The following is a 21,733-nucleotide window of genomic DNA, read 5'->3' on the forward strand; positions in this document are numbered from 1 at the left end:
GAGGAGGAGGAGGATTCTATTAAAATTAGAGGGGGGAGGAATTTGATGGCATGACTTGGGCTGGAGGAACTCTCACAATCTGTCCTGCCTTATTTAATCAGTATAGGTCAAAGATTTGATTATATGCTATTCCCTGTTAGAGAGGTTTCAGCATATTGTCTTCCTTACTCACATGTACAAGGTCATCACCTGCTTTATTAGAATCTCAAGTGCTGCCTGACCTCTGGGATGGGGATGCCTGGAAAAAGCAGTGAGCTGCAAAGGGGCTGATGTGAGCATTTAAGCTAAGCACTGGTTGACATTTGCAGTTGTAGAAAACACGAGCTTTGCCAAACCTGGCCTGAACGTTGGCTGTGACTGGAGAATTGCACCTGGTCAAGTTACAGTGCAAAAATTTGTACAGTGCTACTGTTAAGCAGTTGAGCCTTGTGAGCTCTATTTAGGGCTTGTACTTGTGAAGCAACTGGAATAACATGTTGGGTATGGTGGCAACTCCTCCTCTCTGGCACTTGAATTTAGACTTGGATTTTATTCAGTTTTTTGCCCAGGACCTTAGCTGTTTGCAAAGGAGCAAAGCAGGGCTCGTGATAGAGGTTCTGGACACCCCATGGTGCAGAGTTCCACCTGACCTTGGGATTGTCCTTAGACCTGCACCAGGAGGTTTCTAATATAGCTGAGGAGAAAGAAGGCGCATCCCCCCCTCTTTTGTTTGTTATTTCCCCCTCTGGTCTAAGTGGGTAGCGGAATAAAATGGGAATTGCCCTTGGGTAACCTCCAGGAAACAGAATTCTCCTTTGCTGGCATGGCTTTATGAATGGATTTATAAATGCTACATGAAGGCCAGCCCTGATGAAGGGGCCTGACTTCTCCAGTGGTGTCTACTGAGCTCATGCTGGGATGCATTTGCACTTGACTCTATTGGGAGCCTTCCCTGCTCCTCCTGTGAAGTAGTCATCCCTGTCCCTCTTTGTCTCAGCTCTGAGGAGCACACCATGACCATACAGAAGAGTTTCCGTGAACTGTATGCTCTGGCATTTTCCTGTTCCAGTCACTCCAGGGATAATAAATAGCAGTGGTAATAAATAAAAGCAGATGCTATAGACTGAAGCTTATGTATGACACATTTTCCAACGTACACACGTTCTAGTACACGAAGTACTCTCTCTCTCTCTGTGCATGGTTTAGTTTCTTCTCTGATACCCCTTCTGTGGCAGGAAACTGGGGTGCTTGGGCTCAGGAGGAAGGCAAAATAGCCTTCTGCAGATGTGGGTATGGGCAGATGCACCTATAGGCTGCAAACTTGTGGTCTGAAAAAGAAATTCGTGCTGAAGGAGTCAGTCTTCCTTACTCCAGTGTACGTGCTTCTGCCTTCATGTTTATAAGAATTTTTAAGTGAACAGAAATTTTCTTGGGTTAATACCAGTTAGTGAAGCATGAAAGAAGTTTAAGAGATTTTTAATCTCATGAGATGAGGACCTCCCTAGCTGTAGCTCCAGGTTGTGTATGCAATGCTAGGTAACACCACCCTTGAATAGCAAGTACAGTGTAATAAAAGTGTCATACACTGTCTTGTGTTTTACTGAGGTCCTAGGCTGAGGGGAGGGTGGTGTGTGTGGGAATATGAACATGCTTGTAACGCTTTAGGGCTTGAATTAGTTCCATGTGGAGCCAGCTGGGGTGTACCTACGGAATAAAGCTCACGTGTGCAGCTGCAGAACACTCTGGTCAAAGTTAAATGGGCTTCACTGCATGAAGCAGTGCACAAACCTAGTCAATATCAACAAATGTGCATAGCTATCAGATTCAATTAGTTCACCACTCTTGACTTTCTCTTACTCGATCTGAAAAGGAAATGGTGCTGGTTTGGACCACGTGACCCCTCTGTGGTCTCTTCCAACTTTACCCATTCTGTGATTCTGATTCTGCCTCACACCCACTGAAGTGTAATGTTTTGTTTCAGATTAAGTGAAGAATATTCCATTAAGTGGAACCAATTTGGCTTAAACTAGTGAACCTGTTTTTAGGAGAAATCTTCAGTTTTATCAGTGGTTGGTCTTGAGCCTTCAGTGTTCAGCATTAAAGCCTGCTAAGCCAAAACCAGAATTTCAGTTAATTAGATAGATTTGATCTTCAGTAGCAAAAAGAGACTGACAAGATAAAAAGAAGTAAATGTCATGTTTTTAATGCTGATTTGAACAGCCTCACACGAAGACAAAGCGTCAAATGTTGAGTCTCTCTCAGCAAAGCCTAACAGCACTGGCTGTCCAGACCCACCTTGTTTTCAGTATTCATCATTGAAGGGATACTCTGGATGGTCACGCCACCTGTGGAGAAGTCAGATTGGACAAGTGAGCTCCTTGAGTGAAGCAGGATTTCAAATCACTGCAGTTGTCCTGTGCCCAGCAAACCTCTTCCTTGTGATATATATGTGCTCTTCATGGAAGGCTCTTCTACTTATTCAGAAGCTGTTCTGCCCTGAATAACTGTACCTGCAGACTTGGAAGCAAACCTATGTATTTAAGGAGAGGACAGTGAAGGAGCATTTTTCAGGCCTACAGGCTGCATACCTTAAGGAGAGATGGGGAAAACCAGCAAGAGCCTGGATGTCAGCTATTCTCGCTATTTAACTCAGGTGAATAGAAGTGTTTTAGGAAAGGGGGATGGCTTCACCATGTGTGCATTGTGGAAGGGGAAGACTTTGTTCAGATGTCTAGAAAGACCCCTAGAAATAAGGGCTATATATGAAGAAGAGGTGGAGACACCAGACTGTTCTACTTTGTCTTATGCCCTTAGAGCTGGCATGAACAGGTCTGGGATGGTGCTTTCCCCAAGCAGCTGCCATACCTAAACTAGGTCTGTCTGTCCTCTAGCTCAGCCTAGATGCTCTGCCAGCATCTACAGTGGCTGAGAATATACAAATAAGCTTTGGGATGACCCAGTCCAGGGGAGAAAGGGATGTTCATGGGTGCATCCTAACAAAGGTAGAGATGCTTCAGGCTTTGTTTTAGAATCTGCATGCTCAGGGAGGATGCACAATCCAAGATCATGATAAAAGGCAAGAAGGGTCAACTTCAGGTGAAAAAATAACGCTGTGCTTGCCCATTATTGGCAGACTTGAGAGAGAGGTAGCTGTTTTCTGTAGTGGGTTTTCTTGTTTGTTTGAGAAGATGGTGCTAAATCACAAGCCCTGGCTTGACAAACACTTTCCATTAGCTAAACGAAAAATTTCTGAAGAGCATTCTCAGGTGCACCATGGCAGCTGGCTGCCTTGCCTTACAGCAGAGCACAACAAATACTGGCATTTATCCAGCTGTGAGTTGTTCCAGTCTGGAAAGGACACATTTCACAATATTGAAGGTAACTAACTGGAAGGCATCAAACATTTTGAATTGGTTGTGTCAAAATATTTCATTCTGATATTCAGCCAAGATCAAGTGTTTACACATTAACAGATTGAGCTGGTTGAAAAAGAACCCCAAAAAACAAAACAAGCCACAACACTTTGGCTTGTTTGACTTCAGTATAATGTGATAATGTCTGAGTTGCCAGTGTCATTATCTCTACTTTTCATCTGTAGAGCATGCTTGCTAATCAGATCTCACATATTCAAAAGTCTGAGTCCTTTGAGTGAAAATAATTCACTTGGAGGAGTCACTGTAGCTTGGCATAACTGGTAAGGAAAAACATCCATAGCAAAGAATGGGAGCATAAGATAACTTAATGTAAAACTTGCCCTGCACAATGCTTCTAGATTTCTCCAAGAGGACAAGAAACAATTTCAGATTAAGATTTCCTGAAGTACTCATATTTCTATAAAACCTCCATTTTCTTCTCAGATGCTTAACTTGCTAATTCATTCCACTGATTGTGTTATCCTGTATGCATGTATGTATCCTGTTTGTACTCATACCATCAGAACAACAGGTTTGCACACAGTACCCTTATGGTAGCTGATAATAGGAAGAATCAGAGAAAAGCTGGATTTTCTCCATTTCTGCTGGCATTTGCACTCCAGCAGTCAAAGGTTTTGCATGAAGTTGACTAACCAAAAGTCTTTCTGTGTCGTGGTTTGACTTTTTCAGATATATATTGCTGGATGAAATAAGAAATATGTTTAGGCTAATTTGTCTGATGCAGTCTCAATTCCAGACACTTCAGTGTGGTAACGCACAGCAGGCATATATATCTATATATATAAATCTATATATCTGCTCCTTACATGGCAACATCACTTTTCTGATAAGGTTTTTTTCATAGCTGAGATCAGACTGTACTTAAACATTTTTCCCCAACCTGGAGTCCAGTGAAAACTAGACCTGCCAATGTCCATCCTATGCATCCTGTTTTCCTTATCCTTGGTGGCCTGCTGTGACCAATTTCAGTCTAATAAAGCAAAGTATTTAATTTATTAGTTTTTTAGATTGGTGGCTTAGAAAGTTCTTCTCCTGTGGGCATTTGCAGCCTTTAACTTTGTTTCTGGAAAATGCTCTTGCATTTGCACCAAGGTTACATTTTGTGTATATAATTTTTAAAATTTGAATGCTGCTATAACTCAATTTTGCTATATAAAACCAAAGTGTTTCAGATACCAAAACACACTTAAGAATCTCCTAGGCCATTTGTGAGAAGTCTTCTCGAACTAAGTACTGCTAATTGATGGAAGACTATTTTAAATTTTAAGGAACTAAAGCTTCAGAGCACCTGGCTGAGCTTAAATGTGAAAGATGAACTCCATTATGATGCTTTTAACTTAGTGAATATTTTGAATCATATTATGCAGCACAGTAAGTGGTTTGTTTGTTTCTTCGCAACATTTCCCCATATCTTTTGAGCAATGGTCAACATTTTAGAGTGCTATTGATGCTGTTACCAATGCTTTTCATTTCATGCTACAGTTTGGCAGGACACAGATAATCCAAAGTAAAAAGAGAAAGGCATGGAAATTAATCTCTAGCATTTGGCTACATATTGAGTGCCCTGAAAAGGGGAAAACAAAGTTTGGCCATAAACCACAGATGCTTTTGAACTGAAGGAAAAACAAACAGCCTCATCCTCTGGAAGAAGGGATGTTGGGCCAGTCTGAGTTTTCTGGGATAACACAGTGAAGCAGAACTATATTGGGTGGTAAGCTTTAGATGACAAGCAGCAAGAGATCAAGCCTTGTTAGCTCTTGGAAGCGATATCTAGGAAGTGGTCTAGCAGTCAAACAAGCTTCCTGTTTTCCTTAGAAGAAGGAACAACTCAATTTTATTTGAATTTCAACTCCAATATCCACACTTCTAGACAGGGATGATGCTATGCTTTATCAGTATCTGAGACCATCATTTCCACATAGCAGAAAGAGTTTAAGGAAATGGAGTAGAGATGGAATAGCCAGATATAGTCACTTTCTACTAGGTGGGCTTTGGCAACCTGAGCTGTAGGCAAGAATTTTACACTTATTTTTGCAACAGGTTTGGGAGCATATTCAGGCTGCATTAAAAGTCTGTCATGTTTAAGCCTTACCTTAAAATAAGGTTGTTTATGCAAAAGTTAATATTAAAAGGAAGTGTTGGGGTTTTTTTTAATTCTCTGAAAGGACAGGAATGCTCTGCGAGGATCTAGGATTTCTCCTGTACTTACATTAACAGTTCCACATAACGAACATTTTTGTTCAGGGCTTCAATTTCTTTCATCTCTTTCTCAGTGAGGGAGAAGTCAAAGATCTAATGGAGGAGATGTTAGGAATGCGTTAGCATTTCTTGCCATAATCAACCTTCATATGTTCCAGATTCCAGAAGTACAATCCCTCCTTCTCCCTGTATCTCTCCCACAAACCCATGCTTACTTGCATTTGCAGGAGTCTCGAGGACATGAATAAGACCAGTCACATTTGCCTACACCCTTTTTGCAAGAAGGGGAAGGTAGTTTGGCAATACTGAGCCACCAGCTTTGAAAGCAATGTATTTCCAGGGAAAGCAGAGAGCAGTGCTGCAAAGGATGCAGGAACAAATTCATCTTATTTGTGGGTGGTGTCAAGCCAGGTGTTTTCTGGTGGCGTGGTTGTGAACCTCTCTGTCACACTTGTATGCAGCAACCCTGCCCTAGCACAGCTGTCCCATACCTGAAGACAGGGCAGAACATTCAGTCATTCCTGAGCTCCTGCAGCCTTGGGCTGCTGACCTACTGAGTTACCTCATCTCACTTGTGCTCCTCACTGCAGCAGCTGGTGCTCTGGGACACACCACCAGCTGGAGCTTTAGCTGCTCCAGAGGGTTAAAAGACACCAACATTTTCTCTATGCATTGCTCTATTATTGTCACATCTTGTTACCATTTAGCAGTGGGGACAAAAAGCATCAAATGCAGCAAAGTTTGCCATTGGTCAAGTCCTACATATTTCTACAGAAAGAATGGGGAGATTACCTTCTCTAGGGGCTAAGCCAATGTAAGTGGATTCATCCATGTACTACTGGGGTATGAATATACCTGGAAATTCTCTCTGATGCGTTGTGGATTGAAACTTTTTGGGATGACCACCACCCCTCGCTGGACATTGAAACGCAAAGCAATCTGTGCCGCAGTCTTGTTGTACTTCTTGCCAATGGCATTCAGCACAGGATCCTTCAGTAAAGGAGGGGAGGAAACATTTACCCTGGAAGAAAAGTGGGAAGAAAAAGAAAACAAAAAACCTCCTCATCTTTAATATCAAAACATAGGGGCATCTACTAGTTTGTGGTCAGAACAGTGCACCTTTTGACAAGTAGGGTGAAAGATGGGAGAAAAGCTTTGGCTCTTAGGTTGGCGGTTGTCAAAGGCAACTTCCTACGTGATGTCCTAACGTTGACTTAGTTTCTCCTTCCTCACCTAAGCCTCACACATTCCCAGTTCCAAACACTTGCCTTCTGTTAGAGGAGACCTGAGGCAACCTCCTATGCAGACACCTGGCATTCTTTGATGACAGCATGCAGCAGGAGTGTTGAAAGTTTATACTCACAACAGTAATATTTAGACACTGAAGTTCAAAACCACTTTAAAAAATGGGGGCAGAGGTATTTTGCACAGAGATCCAGGAGTGGTGAACTATGTTTCCCTGGATATTGTCCTCCTATTAGAAAGTAACATGGGGACTCACCATGATTCATCCCTTGAGGTTCCCAAAGGGCTGTACCCAACAATAACAATGTCATGTTGTCTGCAAAATTCTAGGAGTTTGGGTTGGGTGAAGTAGGGGTGGCATTCTACCTACAAGAGTAACGTAGAAAGAAGGATTAATCAACAGGGCAAGATAGAGAAGCAGAAGATATCCCAGATTTTGTGAGATCTACAGACTAGGTGATGCTTTCAGGAAAGGATATGTGTAAGTTAGGGAATAGGAAAACATAATCTGTGGTTATTATTCTAATTATACATTTCTGGGTGATTGATTTTTTGGGTTTGTTTTTTTTTTTTTTTTTGATGGACAGCAGATTAACATCTGCAACTATAATTTGGCTACAGGGAACTTTTGTTGGCCCTCAGTGGAAAGGTGGCAATAAGTGGGGGGTTATGGAGGTGAGGGAAGCTCACTAGACAAGTAGACTGAGAAGGCAACCCATCTCATGTGGGACAGTTCTCCATTTTTCTGCCTCTTGCATTCAGGGTGACTAATCAGATGTTGTTTTTAGGGAAGTGTTGGCATAAACTGTCCCAGTTAGAAAGGTGGGGGGCATGTACAAAAGGTGAGATTACGACCTTGTTGCGAGCTCTGCTCTCCCACATTGCAAACTGCTCCCTCACAGGCATGGATTTTCTGGCTGTGATCTCAGACTCTGGGAAATGGATGTCTAAAAGGTGACAGAGCAACCGCTGTTTGCAGTGGTTACTATCTGGCAAGTCTGAAGCTATCTGGCACATCTAAGCTTGCTGGCCAGCTGCCCTAAGCTGGCCTTAATCTTTTGCCTGGTTTTCCTCGACCCCAGGAAGCATCAGCAATGCTCAGTGCAGTCTTAGGGGCACGCCAGAAACAGCAATTGCATTTTGCACCCGCTGGACATGTTAATACCAGGGAAGGGTGCTGGAATTTCCTATTCTCGCAGGCAGCCCTTCCCTCCAGGCCAAATGTAGAAATGAAAGCTGTGGCCAGCCTCCTTGCCCTGCCTCATGGCCGGTCCAGCCCTCCAAGACACTCGCTGGGAGTGGGAAGTTGGTCCTGGTTGGTCCCTGGCCTCTTCTCTATTACTGCTAATGTGGATATTTGTTTGTGCCAGATGAGTCAGAAGAGCTTCCCAGTGATTTCTAGGAAATGCAGTGACCTGCCAAAGGCCAGAGCCAAAGGTACTGGGCACTCAGATGGGTTGCTGCCACTTGTCACCTTCCCAGAGCCCCGCTGCTGTAATTTAACTCGGATGTGCCTGTCATCCTCATGGGATTGTTTAGCGCGGGCCAGCCACTCAACGGGGTCTCCATTAATTGAGCGTTTTCTCTATCTCTTACAAATGTCTTAGAGGAGAAGTACAAGGGAGCAAGTACAGGAAATTTAGGAGTTGCTCCTAATGGCTTTTACACTTGAGAAGCCTGGAGTGACTCAGAATCTGTAGGGTTGGGTTGGTGTCAGCTAAGGTAGACATGGCTTCATTGAGGACTGGTTAGCTCTGAATGGTTTTCTTGGGAATTTCTGGACTTGAAATAAGGTACAAGGCAGAGATCTAAGATCTGCTTTGACTCAGCATTCAACCTTGTTATGGAGCTTTGGCACAGAGGCACCAGTTTTATAGTCCTGGAGCAGAAATTGAGGAAAGTGATTGCTCCAGAGCCTTCAAATATTGATCTTTAGCCCAGATAGGAAGAGTAATATTTTCAAGCTGGAAATGGAAGTATGGAGGGCATCTGTGGCAAAGTACACATCACCTTTCCATACATGGTGGCTTAGGCTGTGTTTGCCTCTGTGTTCCCCAAAGTGGCACCATGGCAGGCACTGCCCTTGGCTTGCAGGCATACCTGGTTGCTGACAGGTTTGTACTTAAGTCCTGGCTTGTTCATGATCATCTCCAGTTGCCTGCGGTTGAAATTGGATACTCCAATAGACTTTGCCAAGCCTGCATCTTTACATGCCTCCAGAGCCTGCAAAGAAAGCAAAGAGAAGAGGAGTCTCACATGTTGGCTTGATTTCTTGGAGCATGCATTTTAGAGAGAGGTGGAAGATAGACCATTATTGAGACTTCAGAAAGCCCTTTGCTGCAGCAGAACTAACAGCTCTGTTAGCATGAGGGCTGGTGTTGTCCAGGCAAACCAAACTCTATTCCTGTGTCAACATGCTTTCCGGACCAAATCCTAATGTTTTATACCTCCTGTGAGGGTAGAATTTGTCTGAAGACCAGAAAGATTTAACCTGAGATATAGATACTTAAGTGCCAGGCAGCCGCTTGTAAAGAGTTTTGCTTACTTTATGCTGCTTTAGCAGTGCCTCAAAGCTGGAGAATGAAAAGTGAACAAAACAGATTGCTTTCCTGATAAGTCAATTCACTCCTTTTGATTGTAAGACAGTTTTTTGTATGAAGTCTCTCTCCAGTGAAATCCCCTAAATATCTGGCAAGGCACATCACAAAACCTGCACAAAAAACATCCATACAGTATAAAGCAGAAAAAAAAAAAAGGTGGATGGGAGAGAGGCATTCTAGATATATTGCATTTTAGACAAATCCGAATAGCTGAGAAACTCTTATGAATACTGGATATGATTATGTTCCCTGGTCTTCATTAGCTTCATCTGCTGGGTTGTTAAGGGGAAAGGGGGTCCTTTCCCATGGTCTTCCCATTTGCTGCCAGAAACTCTGCACACAAATAATTCAGTGACTGTTTGAGGCAGAGCAGACCCCACCATGGAGCTGGATGCCCCTCCAGATTTTGTTATTCTTTCTGTCTCACAGGAGCTGAAAGTAGGGAGGTAAGAGGCACTTTGTGTTTGATGACCTCTAGTTGGCCTCATATGCCTTCTATCACTCAGTGACAAGCCAGCAAATACAGTCATCTGGATTAATTTTTGCCTGCTAGCACCACACTGAGAGAGTGAAATTATCTGGATTGAGTTGAGCCATTTTAATTTAGATTGATGCTGCTATTTGCAGGCACTCCCCACCACCTATTTTTCTCCTGGTTTATTAGATGAAGAGAGAGGCCTGCTGTAGAATACCCTTTACATTAAATACCAGCTCAAAGATAAAACTATAACAGTGTTGGGAGAGATATTGCTTTCGATATCTGAGCAACCATCCTGTGAAAAGAGAGGAATGAATTGCATCAGCCAAAGTCAAGTGTAACATAAACAGCTAACGTGGAAGTCCCCCTTTCCCCCAGGAGCCAAACTGGATGGCTCAGCTGCCAAGGGAAAGTTCAGGCCCACCCCGGGCTCTCTTCCACTTCAAATTTCACTCAGAATTTCACCCTATTCATCTTTATCTGCTGTACCTCGAGTAGAGCTAAATTGGGACATAACTATCCAGATCTGGACATTGCAAGCTGAAGTGGAGCACATAGTAGCACCTCTTATCTCTCTTGGTGTGAACTGGGTGTAATTAGTGATGCTATTTCATCAGACTTGGTGCAGAAGGAGAGCTGAGCAGAGCTCTGGCCATGAACTAAAGAGGTGTCCATGGCTTTGCGAGGCAGAAATGTGAGGAGATTGCTAATCTCACACTTTCTGCCTCACCCAAGATCCTGAAGCCAAGTGACATTAGGGTTAATGAGACATCTGCCTAAAGGACTGGAGCACATCACAAACAAATATAAGATGCAATCTTTCAGGCAAATGCTACTTCTCTCCAAGTTTTCTTACCAGAAAAATCTTGTGTTCCCATCTGATAAGTAAATTTAGAAGTGAGCGAACTTGTTCTAATGGCAAGTGATGGTAAGGTGTTGGTCTTTGTTTTTTGGGGTTTTTTTGAGGGAGGAAGGTGTTGGTTTGTTGGTTTTTTGTTTTGGTTTTTTTGTTTTTTTTTTTTTAAATAGAGTGTTTTGCTTGATTGATTGGGTTTTTTTATGGTGAGCTTTAGGGCAAAACCTCTTTTTTTCTGCAAGTGAAAAGATTTTATTTTTTTTAAGATGATCCAGTCTCTTCTTAGGGCTCCAACTTTCTCTTTCTGTAAAGATCTGATAAAGGGGAAGGATTGGTAAAAATCTAATGATAAAAGCTTCAAGTAGTGAATGTAGAGTGCACTCTCTGAAAGAAGGGATGTGGATGTCTGATATTTCAACAATGTTTTGTCATAAAAATAATTAAATTATAGAAAAAAGAAACATGCTTAAGGACAGAAGTAAAATTTATCCATGGAGATAATAGAATTCCATCCATTTCCCCCGGCAATTTGCTTCAGTTGCGTTTATGAAAACCACAAGTAAAAACAAGAATGAGTATCTGTGGGTTTAAAGCATATATGGGTGGGTGATGTGTGCTTACCTCCCAAGTGGCACATAAGTCTGTCTCATGGTAGATAAATTTCCCATTTTCATCTTTTGGGTAGAGTGCATCTCCAGGCTGAAAAGTAAAACCATACTTCTGTGCTTTAAAGAAAAATTTTTCACTCCTTAGAGCAAAAATGTTTTCACGGACTCTGTTTCTACTAGTAAACGACAAAAAAGAAGCTGAGTAGTTTTCTGAAACACCCTAAGTTCAGTAGGTCATTCATGCTGGCCTTACCACATCCTCCTCTGCTAGATCACCCTTGGATACACTCCTGAACTGTCACATGAGAGTACACTCAGGAGTTCCTGGATGGCCTTGTTTTTCAGTAAACTTTTGACCTTTGTGTTATGGCATCCAAAAGACTCATCTCCTTCCAAAGGGCTGGGTTAGAGTACCATCCTGTATTCTCTTCTACTTCTTCCCTCTTTTCTTTTTAGCCCTTCCTTTGCCTCCTGCTTGTGTCCCAGGCACTTGAGCACTGGACTAAGCTGGTACTCTCCCCCAACAGCTGGAGGGTCCAAGAGCTACTAGCAGTAAGGGACTATGGGCATAGCTAACCTCTTAAGTGCATTATCCACCTTTCTTTGGATGCTAGAAGCGCGTTCTTCCGATCTCTATACTCTTCGTAGAGAACTTCAGGGATGGTTTATGAGCTGATATCTCACAAGCACAGCTTTCTCTTATTTGCTGGTCATTTCACTGCTGTTGCAGGCAATGCATTAACATCTCCCTCCCCTGTGTCTGATCACAATTTCACTTTTGTGTTTTGCTGGGGTTTAGTTTTTCTTTTTTTTGAACAGAAACCCTTCAGTGATGTTTGACATTTGATCTGACTTCAAACTGCTACATTTCAAAGGCCTGGGTACAAGATGTTGACGTGGTAACTCCTTGGGAACATGCAGCTGTGACTAATATGATCAGTAACTATCACCTCCCAATTCAATCGAGTTCAAATCCAAGGCATTTAATGGGAAAAGTGAGCCTAAGGAAAACACAGCCTCGGATTTCAGAAGGCCAAGGTCTCAGTTACAGACATAAGCCTGTCTCCTCCAAATGTGCTGATTTTCCTCAGCAAATTCCACAAAGACGATTTGTTGCTTTTCTTGCGCTGTCTTCCTGGAAAAAAGAATATCTTAACTAGATGGAGATAGGTGACTGTTGGGTACTTTTTTTTTTTTTCTGTTAGAAGGCAAAGTGTTTGCCATCATAACGTGAGGTGGAGAAGCTTTATTTGCAAAAGTACCCCATGGTATTTTGGAAAAAAACCATTCATCCCATGATACCCCAGCACATTTTTCAAGGACTGCAAGTTCAACATACAGCAGTTGGACTTGTTTAAGTTCAGGAAATGAGTCTGAATTCAGGATTGTTTTACTCTGTCCCACTTCTAATTCATTAATTTCTATTCCACTCTTTTTTATAGTAGTCAATAGGCAGCAATTACATCAACTAATTTACCATCCTCCCATTTTCCTCTATTTCTATCACTTGTGTTTTAAAAAATGAACCAAGTTAGCATGAATGGTGCTTGAAGACGAACTTCTCTTGACTGAGATGTGGTGTGAACTACTGTGGATTTCTACAGTGGTCAATCCTTCCTCCTATCTGCAGAGAACTGTGCAAGGTATCAAAGTGCAGTTGTCTCTGCTTGATAGTCTCCAGGCAAAACTTTCTCTACCAAGCTATCTTTTAATGCAAGGGAATTTTTGAATGGAAGAACTGCCTGCAGATGGATAAAGCGCTGAGAGAAAGGCAGTGTTTTGATGGTGACGGGGTGGTGGTTATGGGGTCTTTGAGAAGGTCTTTCAGAAGCTGGTGGCATATTTTAGCTCTGGGTTCTCATGAACTACACCATACCAGTCAGTCCCAGAAATGCTGATGTCTTCTCTTGCAGTTCTCTTTGAGATAGCCTTGTGCTTTACACTGGATGTGAGGTGGCTTGCTACCATGCTGCTGCACGAGCACTGAAATCAGTGTGTCAACACCATACAGTCACTGTCATTATGCAGGGAACACACCTTATCATGTCATGTTCGAAGTCTGGAGGCACTCCAAAAGATACCAGACAGCTTACTTGCCAGTTTAAAACCCAGCAGTTGTTAACCACTGAGAGGAAAAGTCCTGCTCCCATTATAATAATTTTCTTACCAACACAGATGCAGGAAGACAGATTTGCCCATCCCATTGCTTTCATGAAATGGTCTTTGGCAAGCAGGCTTTCTCAAGAAAGCCATTTTAACAACCTGTGAATACCTGTCCTATAAACAGAAGGGCAACAGGAAGTCAAATAGTGAAGCCAGTGGTCTGTTTGGAGTTATTGTTTTAAAATGACAAGATACTTAGACGAGACTTGTTCAGTGTAATACTAAAATACCTGCTTTCCTGTCATACCACAGAATCACACAGTTGGGATGGATTTGCAGATCATTTAGTGCACAGGCTGATGCTTACTGATGAATTAGTCATCTGAGAAGAGTCCCCTAAAAAACCTGCTGGTGGGTATGAGCTCCCCAGGCAGAGGGCACGTGGTGGCCCAGAGGAGACCTGTTCCTGCTGGTCATCTGCCTTGCTAGGGTAGAGGGGCTGAGCACCACTCCTGGGGGGCTAAAGGCAGGAAGGACAAAAGTCCTGAATGGGGAATCTACATGGGGAAAAATACAGGGAGTTGTAGGCTAATGTTGGTAGGTCAGCGAATAATTTCACCCCCTGTGTTGGCCATCCGTGAGCTGTGGAAAAGCAGTGGGACTTTGCTGACTGGTGCTCTCTGAAGCCATAGTCCTCTTGCTCTGCCTAAAAGCCCTTGACAAATTGCTGGCTGGGCTCTGCAGGGGCATATTTCTTACTGTTTTCAGAGTGGTACTGTAAGTTCTGTCTCAAGTACGTCGCTGGTTCCAACCAGAGACTGTGTTTCCTAGAAGACTTCTGGGGAGAAAAGCATGAATGTTTGCAGACTAGGGGGGAGTAGGAGTTTCTTAGAGTTACACCTGCATACTCCTCATCAAAGGCAAGCTTCACAGGCAGGATGGGTGTATTTGTGAGAGAGGGAGCGCAGAAAGGAAACCTGTCACCACTGCAAAAGGATGGGGTTTTTTCTTGTTCTATTTGACACAGAAAAGTGTATATTTTTCAGGCAGAAATTGACTTCTTTTTTTCTCTCCTCTCATGAGAAACATGAATGAATGTCTAGGTCTGCTACTCCTTTAACAGCTCAAGATTGTTGATACAAGCCTCAGGGAGTCAGATGTACATTACTTTAAAGCCAGCTGTCTATATCTTTATATTGTGAGACAATGACCTTCACTATGTGGGAGAATGAACTACTAAAGAATACAAACACAAGAAGAGGGAAACAGGAAATTGCTAGTGGTGGGAAATTTTCAAAAATGTACCCAAAAGGATTCCATACGTGTGACTGTATAAATAAAATTTTAATATCAGAGTCTGGTTACTCCTATACAGGTCTTAATAGGATATGGCCTCCTCAAGGGAAAAAAAGGGTTGCAAGTGTAATGTGATAGCTGCATTGGTAAATGGCTTCCTATCTGATAGTTCTGGTAATTTTGAGTCTGCAGCAAAATATTATTTTAATAATCAGAGAACTATCTTTCTTGCAAGAAGAGGCCAGTTTAGAGCTCAAACCTTGTTCAGAAACAGTTAACCAACTAATTGCCTGATCCTGTTGTCTCTTAGAAGGATTTAATTAGTTCTAGTTCAAAACCATTTAAATGTTTTGAATATCATTCTCCTAATTTCATTTGGCTCTATATATGTACTTGTAGAGGAAAATTGTAAAGCAAGGTACAAAGAGCTGTGAAAGCAGAACACATGTGGACTTGCAAGAGGGAGGCATGCAACTCTGATGTGAGCTCCCTGCATTCAAAGAGTTTGCCTGTAAGTTGCCCACAGCCAGCAGTATGAAGGAATATCAGCCTTGAACTTTTAAGAATGAGAGATGGACAGCCCATATTTGGCACCAGTTGTGATCTACTGAAGCTGAGCACTGCAGTTATGGAGATTAAGATCATAACCATGATTTGCCCAGCAGCTTTAATTTGGGACTGATTAAGGAAACCAACCTGGGGACTTTTTTGCCTTTCCCTCTCCCACTCCAAGCTTTGCCCCCAGCCTGTTGCTGCTTTGTATGACCTCTTACCTCCAGTGACTCCCTCCTCATGGCTCAGAGAGGATTCAGACACATGTACTGCTTCAGCTATGGTAATTTTTTCATAGTAGGAACTGCTCAACCCCTGTTGGAAGACCTGTCCTTCCAGCAGAAAGACTCTAAGCACCATCTGTCCTGGCCTGTTCTCACACCCCTTGTAAGCCTTTCTTTGGGTGGGTAGCACACAGAAATACATATATGCAATACATACCAAAATATATATGTTTTCTGCCCAAAATACTATTGACAATATAGGCTGGAAGCTGCAAGGAATACGCTAGAAGGAGACCTTGGTTCAAGCCAAGCTCATGCACTTTTTCCAAGCAATTTTTCTTTTTACCTTGAAAGCCATTGGCAGCTCAATAATGTAGAGGTCCACGTAGTCCAGCTGCAGGATCTTCAGGGTTTTCTCCAGCGTGGGACGCACCAGCTCTGGGGGATGGCAGGTATTCCACAGCTGGGGAGGCAAGCACAGGCTTTTTTTGGGTGCCAGGAGGAAGAGTGAGCCAGCTGAATCCCTGCAGGACACACTCCCTCCCTCTTGTCCTTCTGACAGGGCTCATTATGCACAGTGCAAAGACATCATGGTCTACATCCCTGCAAGGCAGAGGTGAGGGCCTTACCTTGCCTTCTGTCAGAGCCAGGTGCAGAGGCTAAGACAGGAATTCTTGCCCAGGACTGATGAAGTGTTGACCCAGTAAAGCCATTATGTATTTTTTTATTACAACAGAGGTTCTTCTGAGCTGAGTATATTGCAAACTCTTGCTCAATGAACTTAGATTCCTTTTGTTTTCCAAGCATGTGCTTTCACTGAAAAACTTTGTTCCCACAAGGAATCTGTGGTCAGTTTTATGCTTGAAGGCAGAAGCTCGGATCATGTGAGTTAGCTATTGAACAGCCAAGCACCCAGCACAAAGAGAATCTTCTGGTTTTCTCCTGTGGTCGTGGAGCCTGAGAGACTGCCTGACTAGGGAAGTTTTCACTTATTCCCCAGTCCTCACAGGAAGATGTGTTTGTGTTTAGTCACTGTAATGCAGGCGTGAGGAGTTAAAGTCTTCTGTACCTCTTTAATCCCAACTGCTTCCTTTCAGGGTTGTGCCCTGAGATTGCTATGGAGTGTGCTTAGCTGGTGAGTGCTCAATACTATCTCTAACTGAACTCTGCTGATGCACGTCTCTTGCAAGAATAAAACCATAGCATGGTAATTAGTAACCAAGAGCTCTTTGTAAACTGATTGAGTTTTGTCGATTTTACCAGCAGCAGAATTAACACACAACAGAAGGTTTAAAGTGCCATTTGAATGCACACAGTAAGTTGGGTTATTTTCTTTTCTCTTTTTTTTTTTTTTTCAACTTACAAAACTAACATGTGAAGTGTCATGTTGAGGTTTTTGTCACTTTTGCTGGTTGGAAAAACCTGCTATTTGCTGGTATGGTCATTGTCTAGTCAGTTCTGCCACCAAAGCTGACAGGCACTGTATGCCAAGGCATAGAATGAATTTGTTCTAAAGACACAAAACTTGAATTGTGATTTGTGGGAGAAGATGTTGATTATAGGTGTCAAGGGGTATAGCTTGGCTGAAGTTTAAGGTATTTTAACTGCTTGTTTGTTTTAAACCAAGTTAGAGTTATTCCCCAGGAAAACAATCTGCTCAGTTCAGCCCAAAGCAAGGACACCTTAAGTTGTACCGAGAGCAGGACATCTGACCCTGCCCTAAGCTGACAAACCAAAACACCTGGAAATTCATACTAGGCCCTTCTCAGCTGTGTCCTGCAAGGTGTGAAGAGTTTATGATCAGTAACAGTGGAAAGAGGCTGAGGTGTACTACAGTAAAGGGACCGAGGTCGTGTTCTCAAGAGTTTTAAGCTGTTCCACTGGATTTATTGAAAGCCTTTGGTCTATGTATTTTTTTAAAGCATTTTACATGCAAAATGATCTTAACTTGTATTTAAGTACGGAAATGACTTTGTAGACCCTTGATGTTCAGTTTGTTACTGTGTTTTAGAAATTTGGTAACATGAGACATAGTGCTTAGAAGTAGTTTTTCTGAGTGCCCTTTCTAGCCCAATACTATTAAGCTCAGTATTTGCCAGTAAATATACTTCCCTTTAAAAAACTGCAGAGGTTCTAAAGAACCAGCCTTTAAAAACAGCAAACATTTGTACTATGTCAAGACATCGATGCCATGGAAACTTCAGAGTTTCATAACTGTTTTCATGATTTGTACAAGTTATTGTATTATCTACCTAAGTAGAACCCATGTTGATGTTTGAGCAGTCAAAGCTGCCAGCTGGCTTTGGCATTTTAGGACACCACATTTCCTGGAAATGTTACTTCTAGTTTAATGAAAGAAATATCCTGGGATGAAAGAGGAGACCAGAAAGGTCTTGCTGTATAAGCCAAGTGAGATGTTGGCAGTTGATATAAAACCTCTAAAATTTCTGGATGCTGAGCTGCTCTGCCTGATCAGGCAGCCAGCAGCGAGAGCCAAGTGCAAGTGCTGATGATTTCAACTGGCAGATGCAGTGCGATCACACCAGGTCACTGATCCAGCAACGCTGCCACTCAGCAGGGCTGCTCTCCTTAGTCCCCGCTGATGGATCAGCCTTCCATCTGCAGCATCTTTGCTTAAGGAAAGATCTGCACCAGGGGCTTGAGACTGAAGGGTCTTGGGAATTTCCAGTACTTCTGATGTCAGTAAGGCAGAAAACAGAACTAACTTCTGTAGTGCCTACTGCTTCCAAGAATGGTCTGCTGTATCTACCTGGAAGATGCAAGAGTTCATATCAGTTGGTTATTGATGAATGCCTGAGGTATCTACTGGGTTGAGGTTTGCCTGTAGTTTGTAAGATACCTGAGTTTGTAAGGTACATAAAACTAGAGATACATAAGGCAAGGGTTATCCATTCATGCTCCTTCTGGGATGTTCAGAGCTGCTGTGAAAGTTTTGAGTGAAACCTGTGAAAATCCTAGGTTGTGATGGATTGAATTGGTTGCAGAGTATTTTTCACTTCTGCCTTTGAACTCTTTTAAAGATTGTAGAAATGCTATCATGGACGATCACCCTGAGCAGCTGATGTTTTGTCAAGCACAAACAGGACACAACTGTAAGAGAAACACACGTGTGTGTGTCGTCTCACAGACACATGGCAGGCTGGGAGCACAGGCACTGGCTGTTGTGGTACTGTGTGTTGCAGACCTGTGACTTGCAGGAGCTGCGGTTTTCCAAATGACTCAATGTTTAAGTAGTGACTATCAACTAGGAAGGTCATCTGGTGATCACATCAGACTACTGAATACAGAAGGGCTTAACAAATAAAGGAAGTTTGAAAATTTTACCAGGAGAGGTGCTTTCACAGAGCCTAAAGGTTGATATGGGAAAATAAAGTGCAGGGGAAGCAGCTGGGAAAGTTGAAATACTCGAAATTGTTAGGACATCTGGTTCTAACCTTTTGGCACAACTCAGTGGTTTTGATTTCAATATTACTGATAATTTGCAGTAATGAAACTGTAAAACCAAATATTGAAACCAAATATATTCACTCATCCAAATCAACATATTTGGCACATGAGAGACTGAGAAATTCCCCTGATAAAGGCAGAAAATTTGAGAACGTGAGGCTTTTCTCAGAATGGCAAGGTTGTTATCAGTAGAACCAAGCAGGAAACTTGGAAAAGAGTTGCATATTTTACAGACTGGAAATTGCTGTACTTGGAAATTGGTCTATAGCTGCTGAAAATCCACTTGGTCTGCAAACTATCCAATCTGAAGCTTAGTTTTCCCAGATCATAGAACTTAACTGAATTGCTCACAGTAAGCCAGGCCTCTCATCCCATGGGATCTTTCACTCTAGGAACACTGGTGTTTATTTGCAAGTCTGTTGAGTAATTGTGGATTACGTCTTATTTGGGAAAGGAGAAAGGGAAAATATTAGGCTGATATGTTCAAAGAAGCACTGCAGGAAGGACTATTTGAGGCTATAAACTTCCTTAGAAACTGGACAGGCACCATCAGTCTTTATTCTGCGATGTGCAATGAGCTCTCTTTTACCTGGGATAATTCATTGTAGTTGTGACAGCTTTTGTCAGACCTTTCATTGGACAAGGGAATTCATTCTTTTAGGAGAGAGTCAGCTCATAGAGTTAAGACTTGAATGCATAAAGTAGCTCACGCATTATTCCAGCCTCGTTGCTCTAGAGCAGAAGTGTAATGACATCTTCTCTCCAAGTAAGTTGATTCCTCATCCTAAAACTTTTTAATGACAGGTGATACAGTAACTAAGGGTGTAGCTTGATGAGTAATTTTCTGGCAGTAGTACCAATGTAAGCACTTGCTATTCTCCCATACACAGACACTGGCATGCACGTGCTTGCTCCCACCCCCTTCATTATGCAACCTCATGGCAAACCTGTACAGGGAATTACTCTAACAGAAAAAACCTCATTTGCAGGGTCATTGTCCAGATGGGGCTCTGTGTGTGTCCACACAATGTGTGGCACAGTAAAAGGTTAGGCAGCACTTTAGGCTGAGTGTAGCCATGGTTTTAACTTGCAGGTACCTACAATACTAAGCAGAATGGATGTTGCATGGTTCCCACTGCTCTCAGAGATTCAGAGAACAACAGTGATTCCTGTGCCTCACAGCAAACCTAGTGTTCATAAAGATCTGCAGCATTCTGGTAATGCTAGGAAAGAAAAATAAAGGATGTTGGATCTGGAAGGAAGCACGCCAGATGTTGACCACCAGCATTCTTAAGAAAGACCATTCACAGAAATCCTGGATTTAATGTAAATAATCTGAGTGCAGGTTCTCACCTTGCCACAGTAAAATATGTCTTCTCGCTTGATCTTCCCCTCAGCAATCTTCTCCCGGATGGCTTGTCCCACTTCATGCTCATTGAAGTAGACAAAGGCACCATCAATGTGGCGGTAACCAGCATCAATGGCAATCTTCACTGCCTCCAGACAGGAACCTTTGGGAGTCTGATGGGAGAAGGAAAAGAATGAAAATCATTTCAGCCTTCTGCTTACCTCATCTTCAGTGCTAGAGAGCCCCTGAGATATGTGCAAGATTTGTGCTGCAATTCATCCTGAGCGACCATCCCTTATCTCCCCAGATAACTGTGTTCCAACTTCTAAATAAAAAAGTGCTGTGCACTTTTCGTCAAAACTCTTGAGCATGTGGAATTAGGCTGGGAAAGGACAGGAAAGCAAAAAATTGTCTCACTGTGTCTGTGAAAGAGACAGTACTAGCGTCCTTAGGAAGTAGAAGTGAATGCATTTGATATGAAAATAATTTCAGTATTTCTTATCTAGAGAGTAAAGGCTTTCCTACAACAGCCATTTGATAAAATCCCCTACTCAAGTGGAAGATAACTTTTTGGTTGAGCAAAGCTGGTCAACCACCTGCTGATCAGAGGCTGTTTGAATATCTTGGACCTTTAAGCAGTGCAGGAGTTTGGATTTGACTTCTTTCTCCTGAAATCAACTTACCATTGATGGTATCACAATCTGACAGTCAGGACTATCTACTGGTCTTCCCAGTTTTGGACAGCTGCTTTACTGTGTGGTTAAGAACCAGTAGTTGCTTTAGTATATATTTATATACATTTTACTGCCTCAGTTTAAGATGAGCCCAAGAAACCTCCTAATAAGTCCAAGTGACATTTTTGTACTGTGTGCTGCATTTATGTTTGCCCATCGTTGCCAGAATTCAGAGTAAGCTTGTTTTTTCAGAACTGTCATATTTTCCATATTTTCCATTAGCCAATGTGGCAAGCAAAATTACATGTAGTTCCAAACCAAGCAAAAAAGCATAGAACTGGTTACTGAAATTATTTTTTCTGGTCACTGGAATTGTACTGAAAACATCTTATGGCTCCTACACTTTTTATAATGAGAGAGCAGTTCTAGGTGGTGGTGGCCAAGGGTGTGCAGCAGCACTATTCTCCCATCCTTTTCATGGACACTGCTCTGCTGTAACAGGGACATCTGATTCACTTTAAGAAAAACAGAAGTAGGGTAAGTCAAACTGCTCTGCTGTGCTGCTGTCTGTCAACAACAAGTGGCAAGAGTTGGATTTTGCTATCTGCAAGTGCAGGGCCAAGACCACACTGCTTCTCCTATGAAGAAAACACATGCTGGAGACATCAG

At 42.5% G+C, this 21,733-nt stretch overlaps 1 protein-coding gene across 1 annotated transcript; it reads right to left on the reverse strand.

The window, feature by feature from the left end:
* Nucleotides 1-2,159: 2,159 nt before the first annotated feature.
* On the reverse strand, nucleotides 2,160-20,572 carry AKR1D1 (aldo-keto reductase family 1, member D1). Its single transcript, XM_017745875.1, has 8 exons — nucleotides 20,396-20,572; nucleotides 15,921-16,037; nucleotides 11,413-11,490; nucleotides 8,958-9,080; nucleotides 7,114-7,223; nucleotides 6,468-6,633; nucleotides 5,623-5,705; nucleotides 2,160-2,324 (listed from the first exon to the last, which is right to left on the reverse strand). Exons 2-8 carry the CDS (start codon nucleotides 15,930-15,932, stop codon nucleotides 2,282-2,284), a joined length of 615 nt encoding a protein of 204 aa, XP_017601364.1. The 5' UTR covers nucleotides 15,933-16,037; nucleotides 20,396-20,572; the 3' UTR covers nucleotides 2,160-2,281.
* Between the last annotated feature and the right edge of the window lie 1,161 nt (nucleotides 20,573-21,733).

Source organism: Corvus brachyrhynchos, unplaced genomic scaffold, assembly GCF_000691975.1.
Source record: "Corvus brachyrhynchos isolate BGI_N302 unplaced genomic scaffold, ASM69197v1 scaffold209, whole genome shotgun sequence".
Lineage (NCBI taxonomy): Eukaryota > Metazoa > Chordata > Aves > Passeriformes > Corvidae > Corvus > Corvus brachyrhynchos.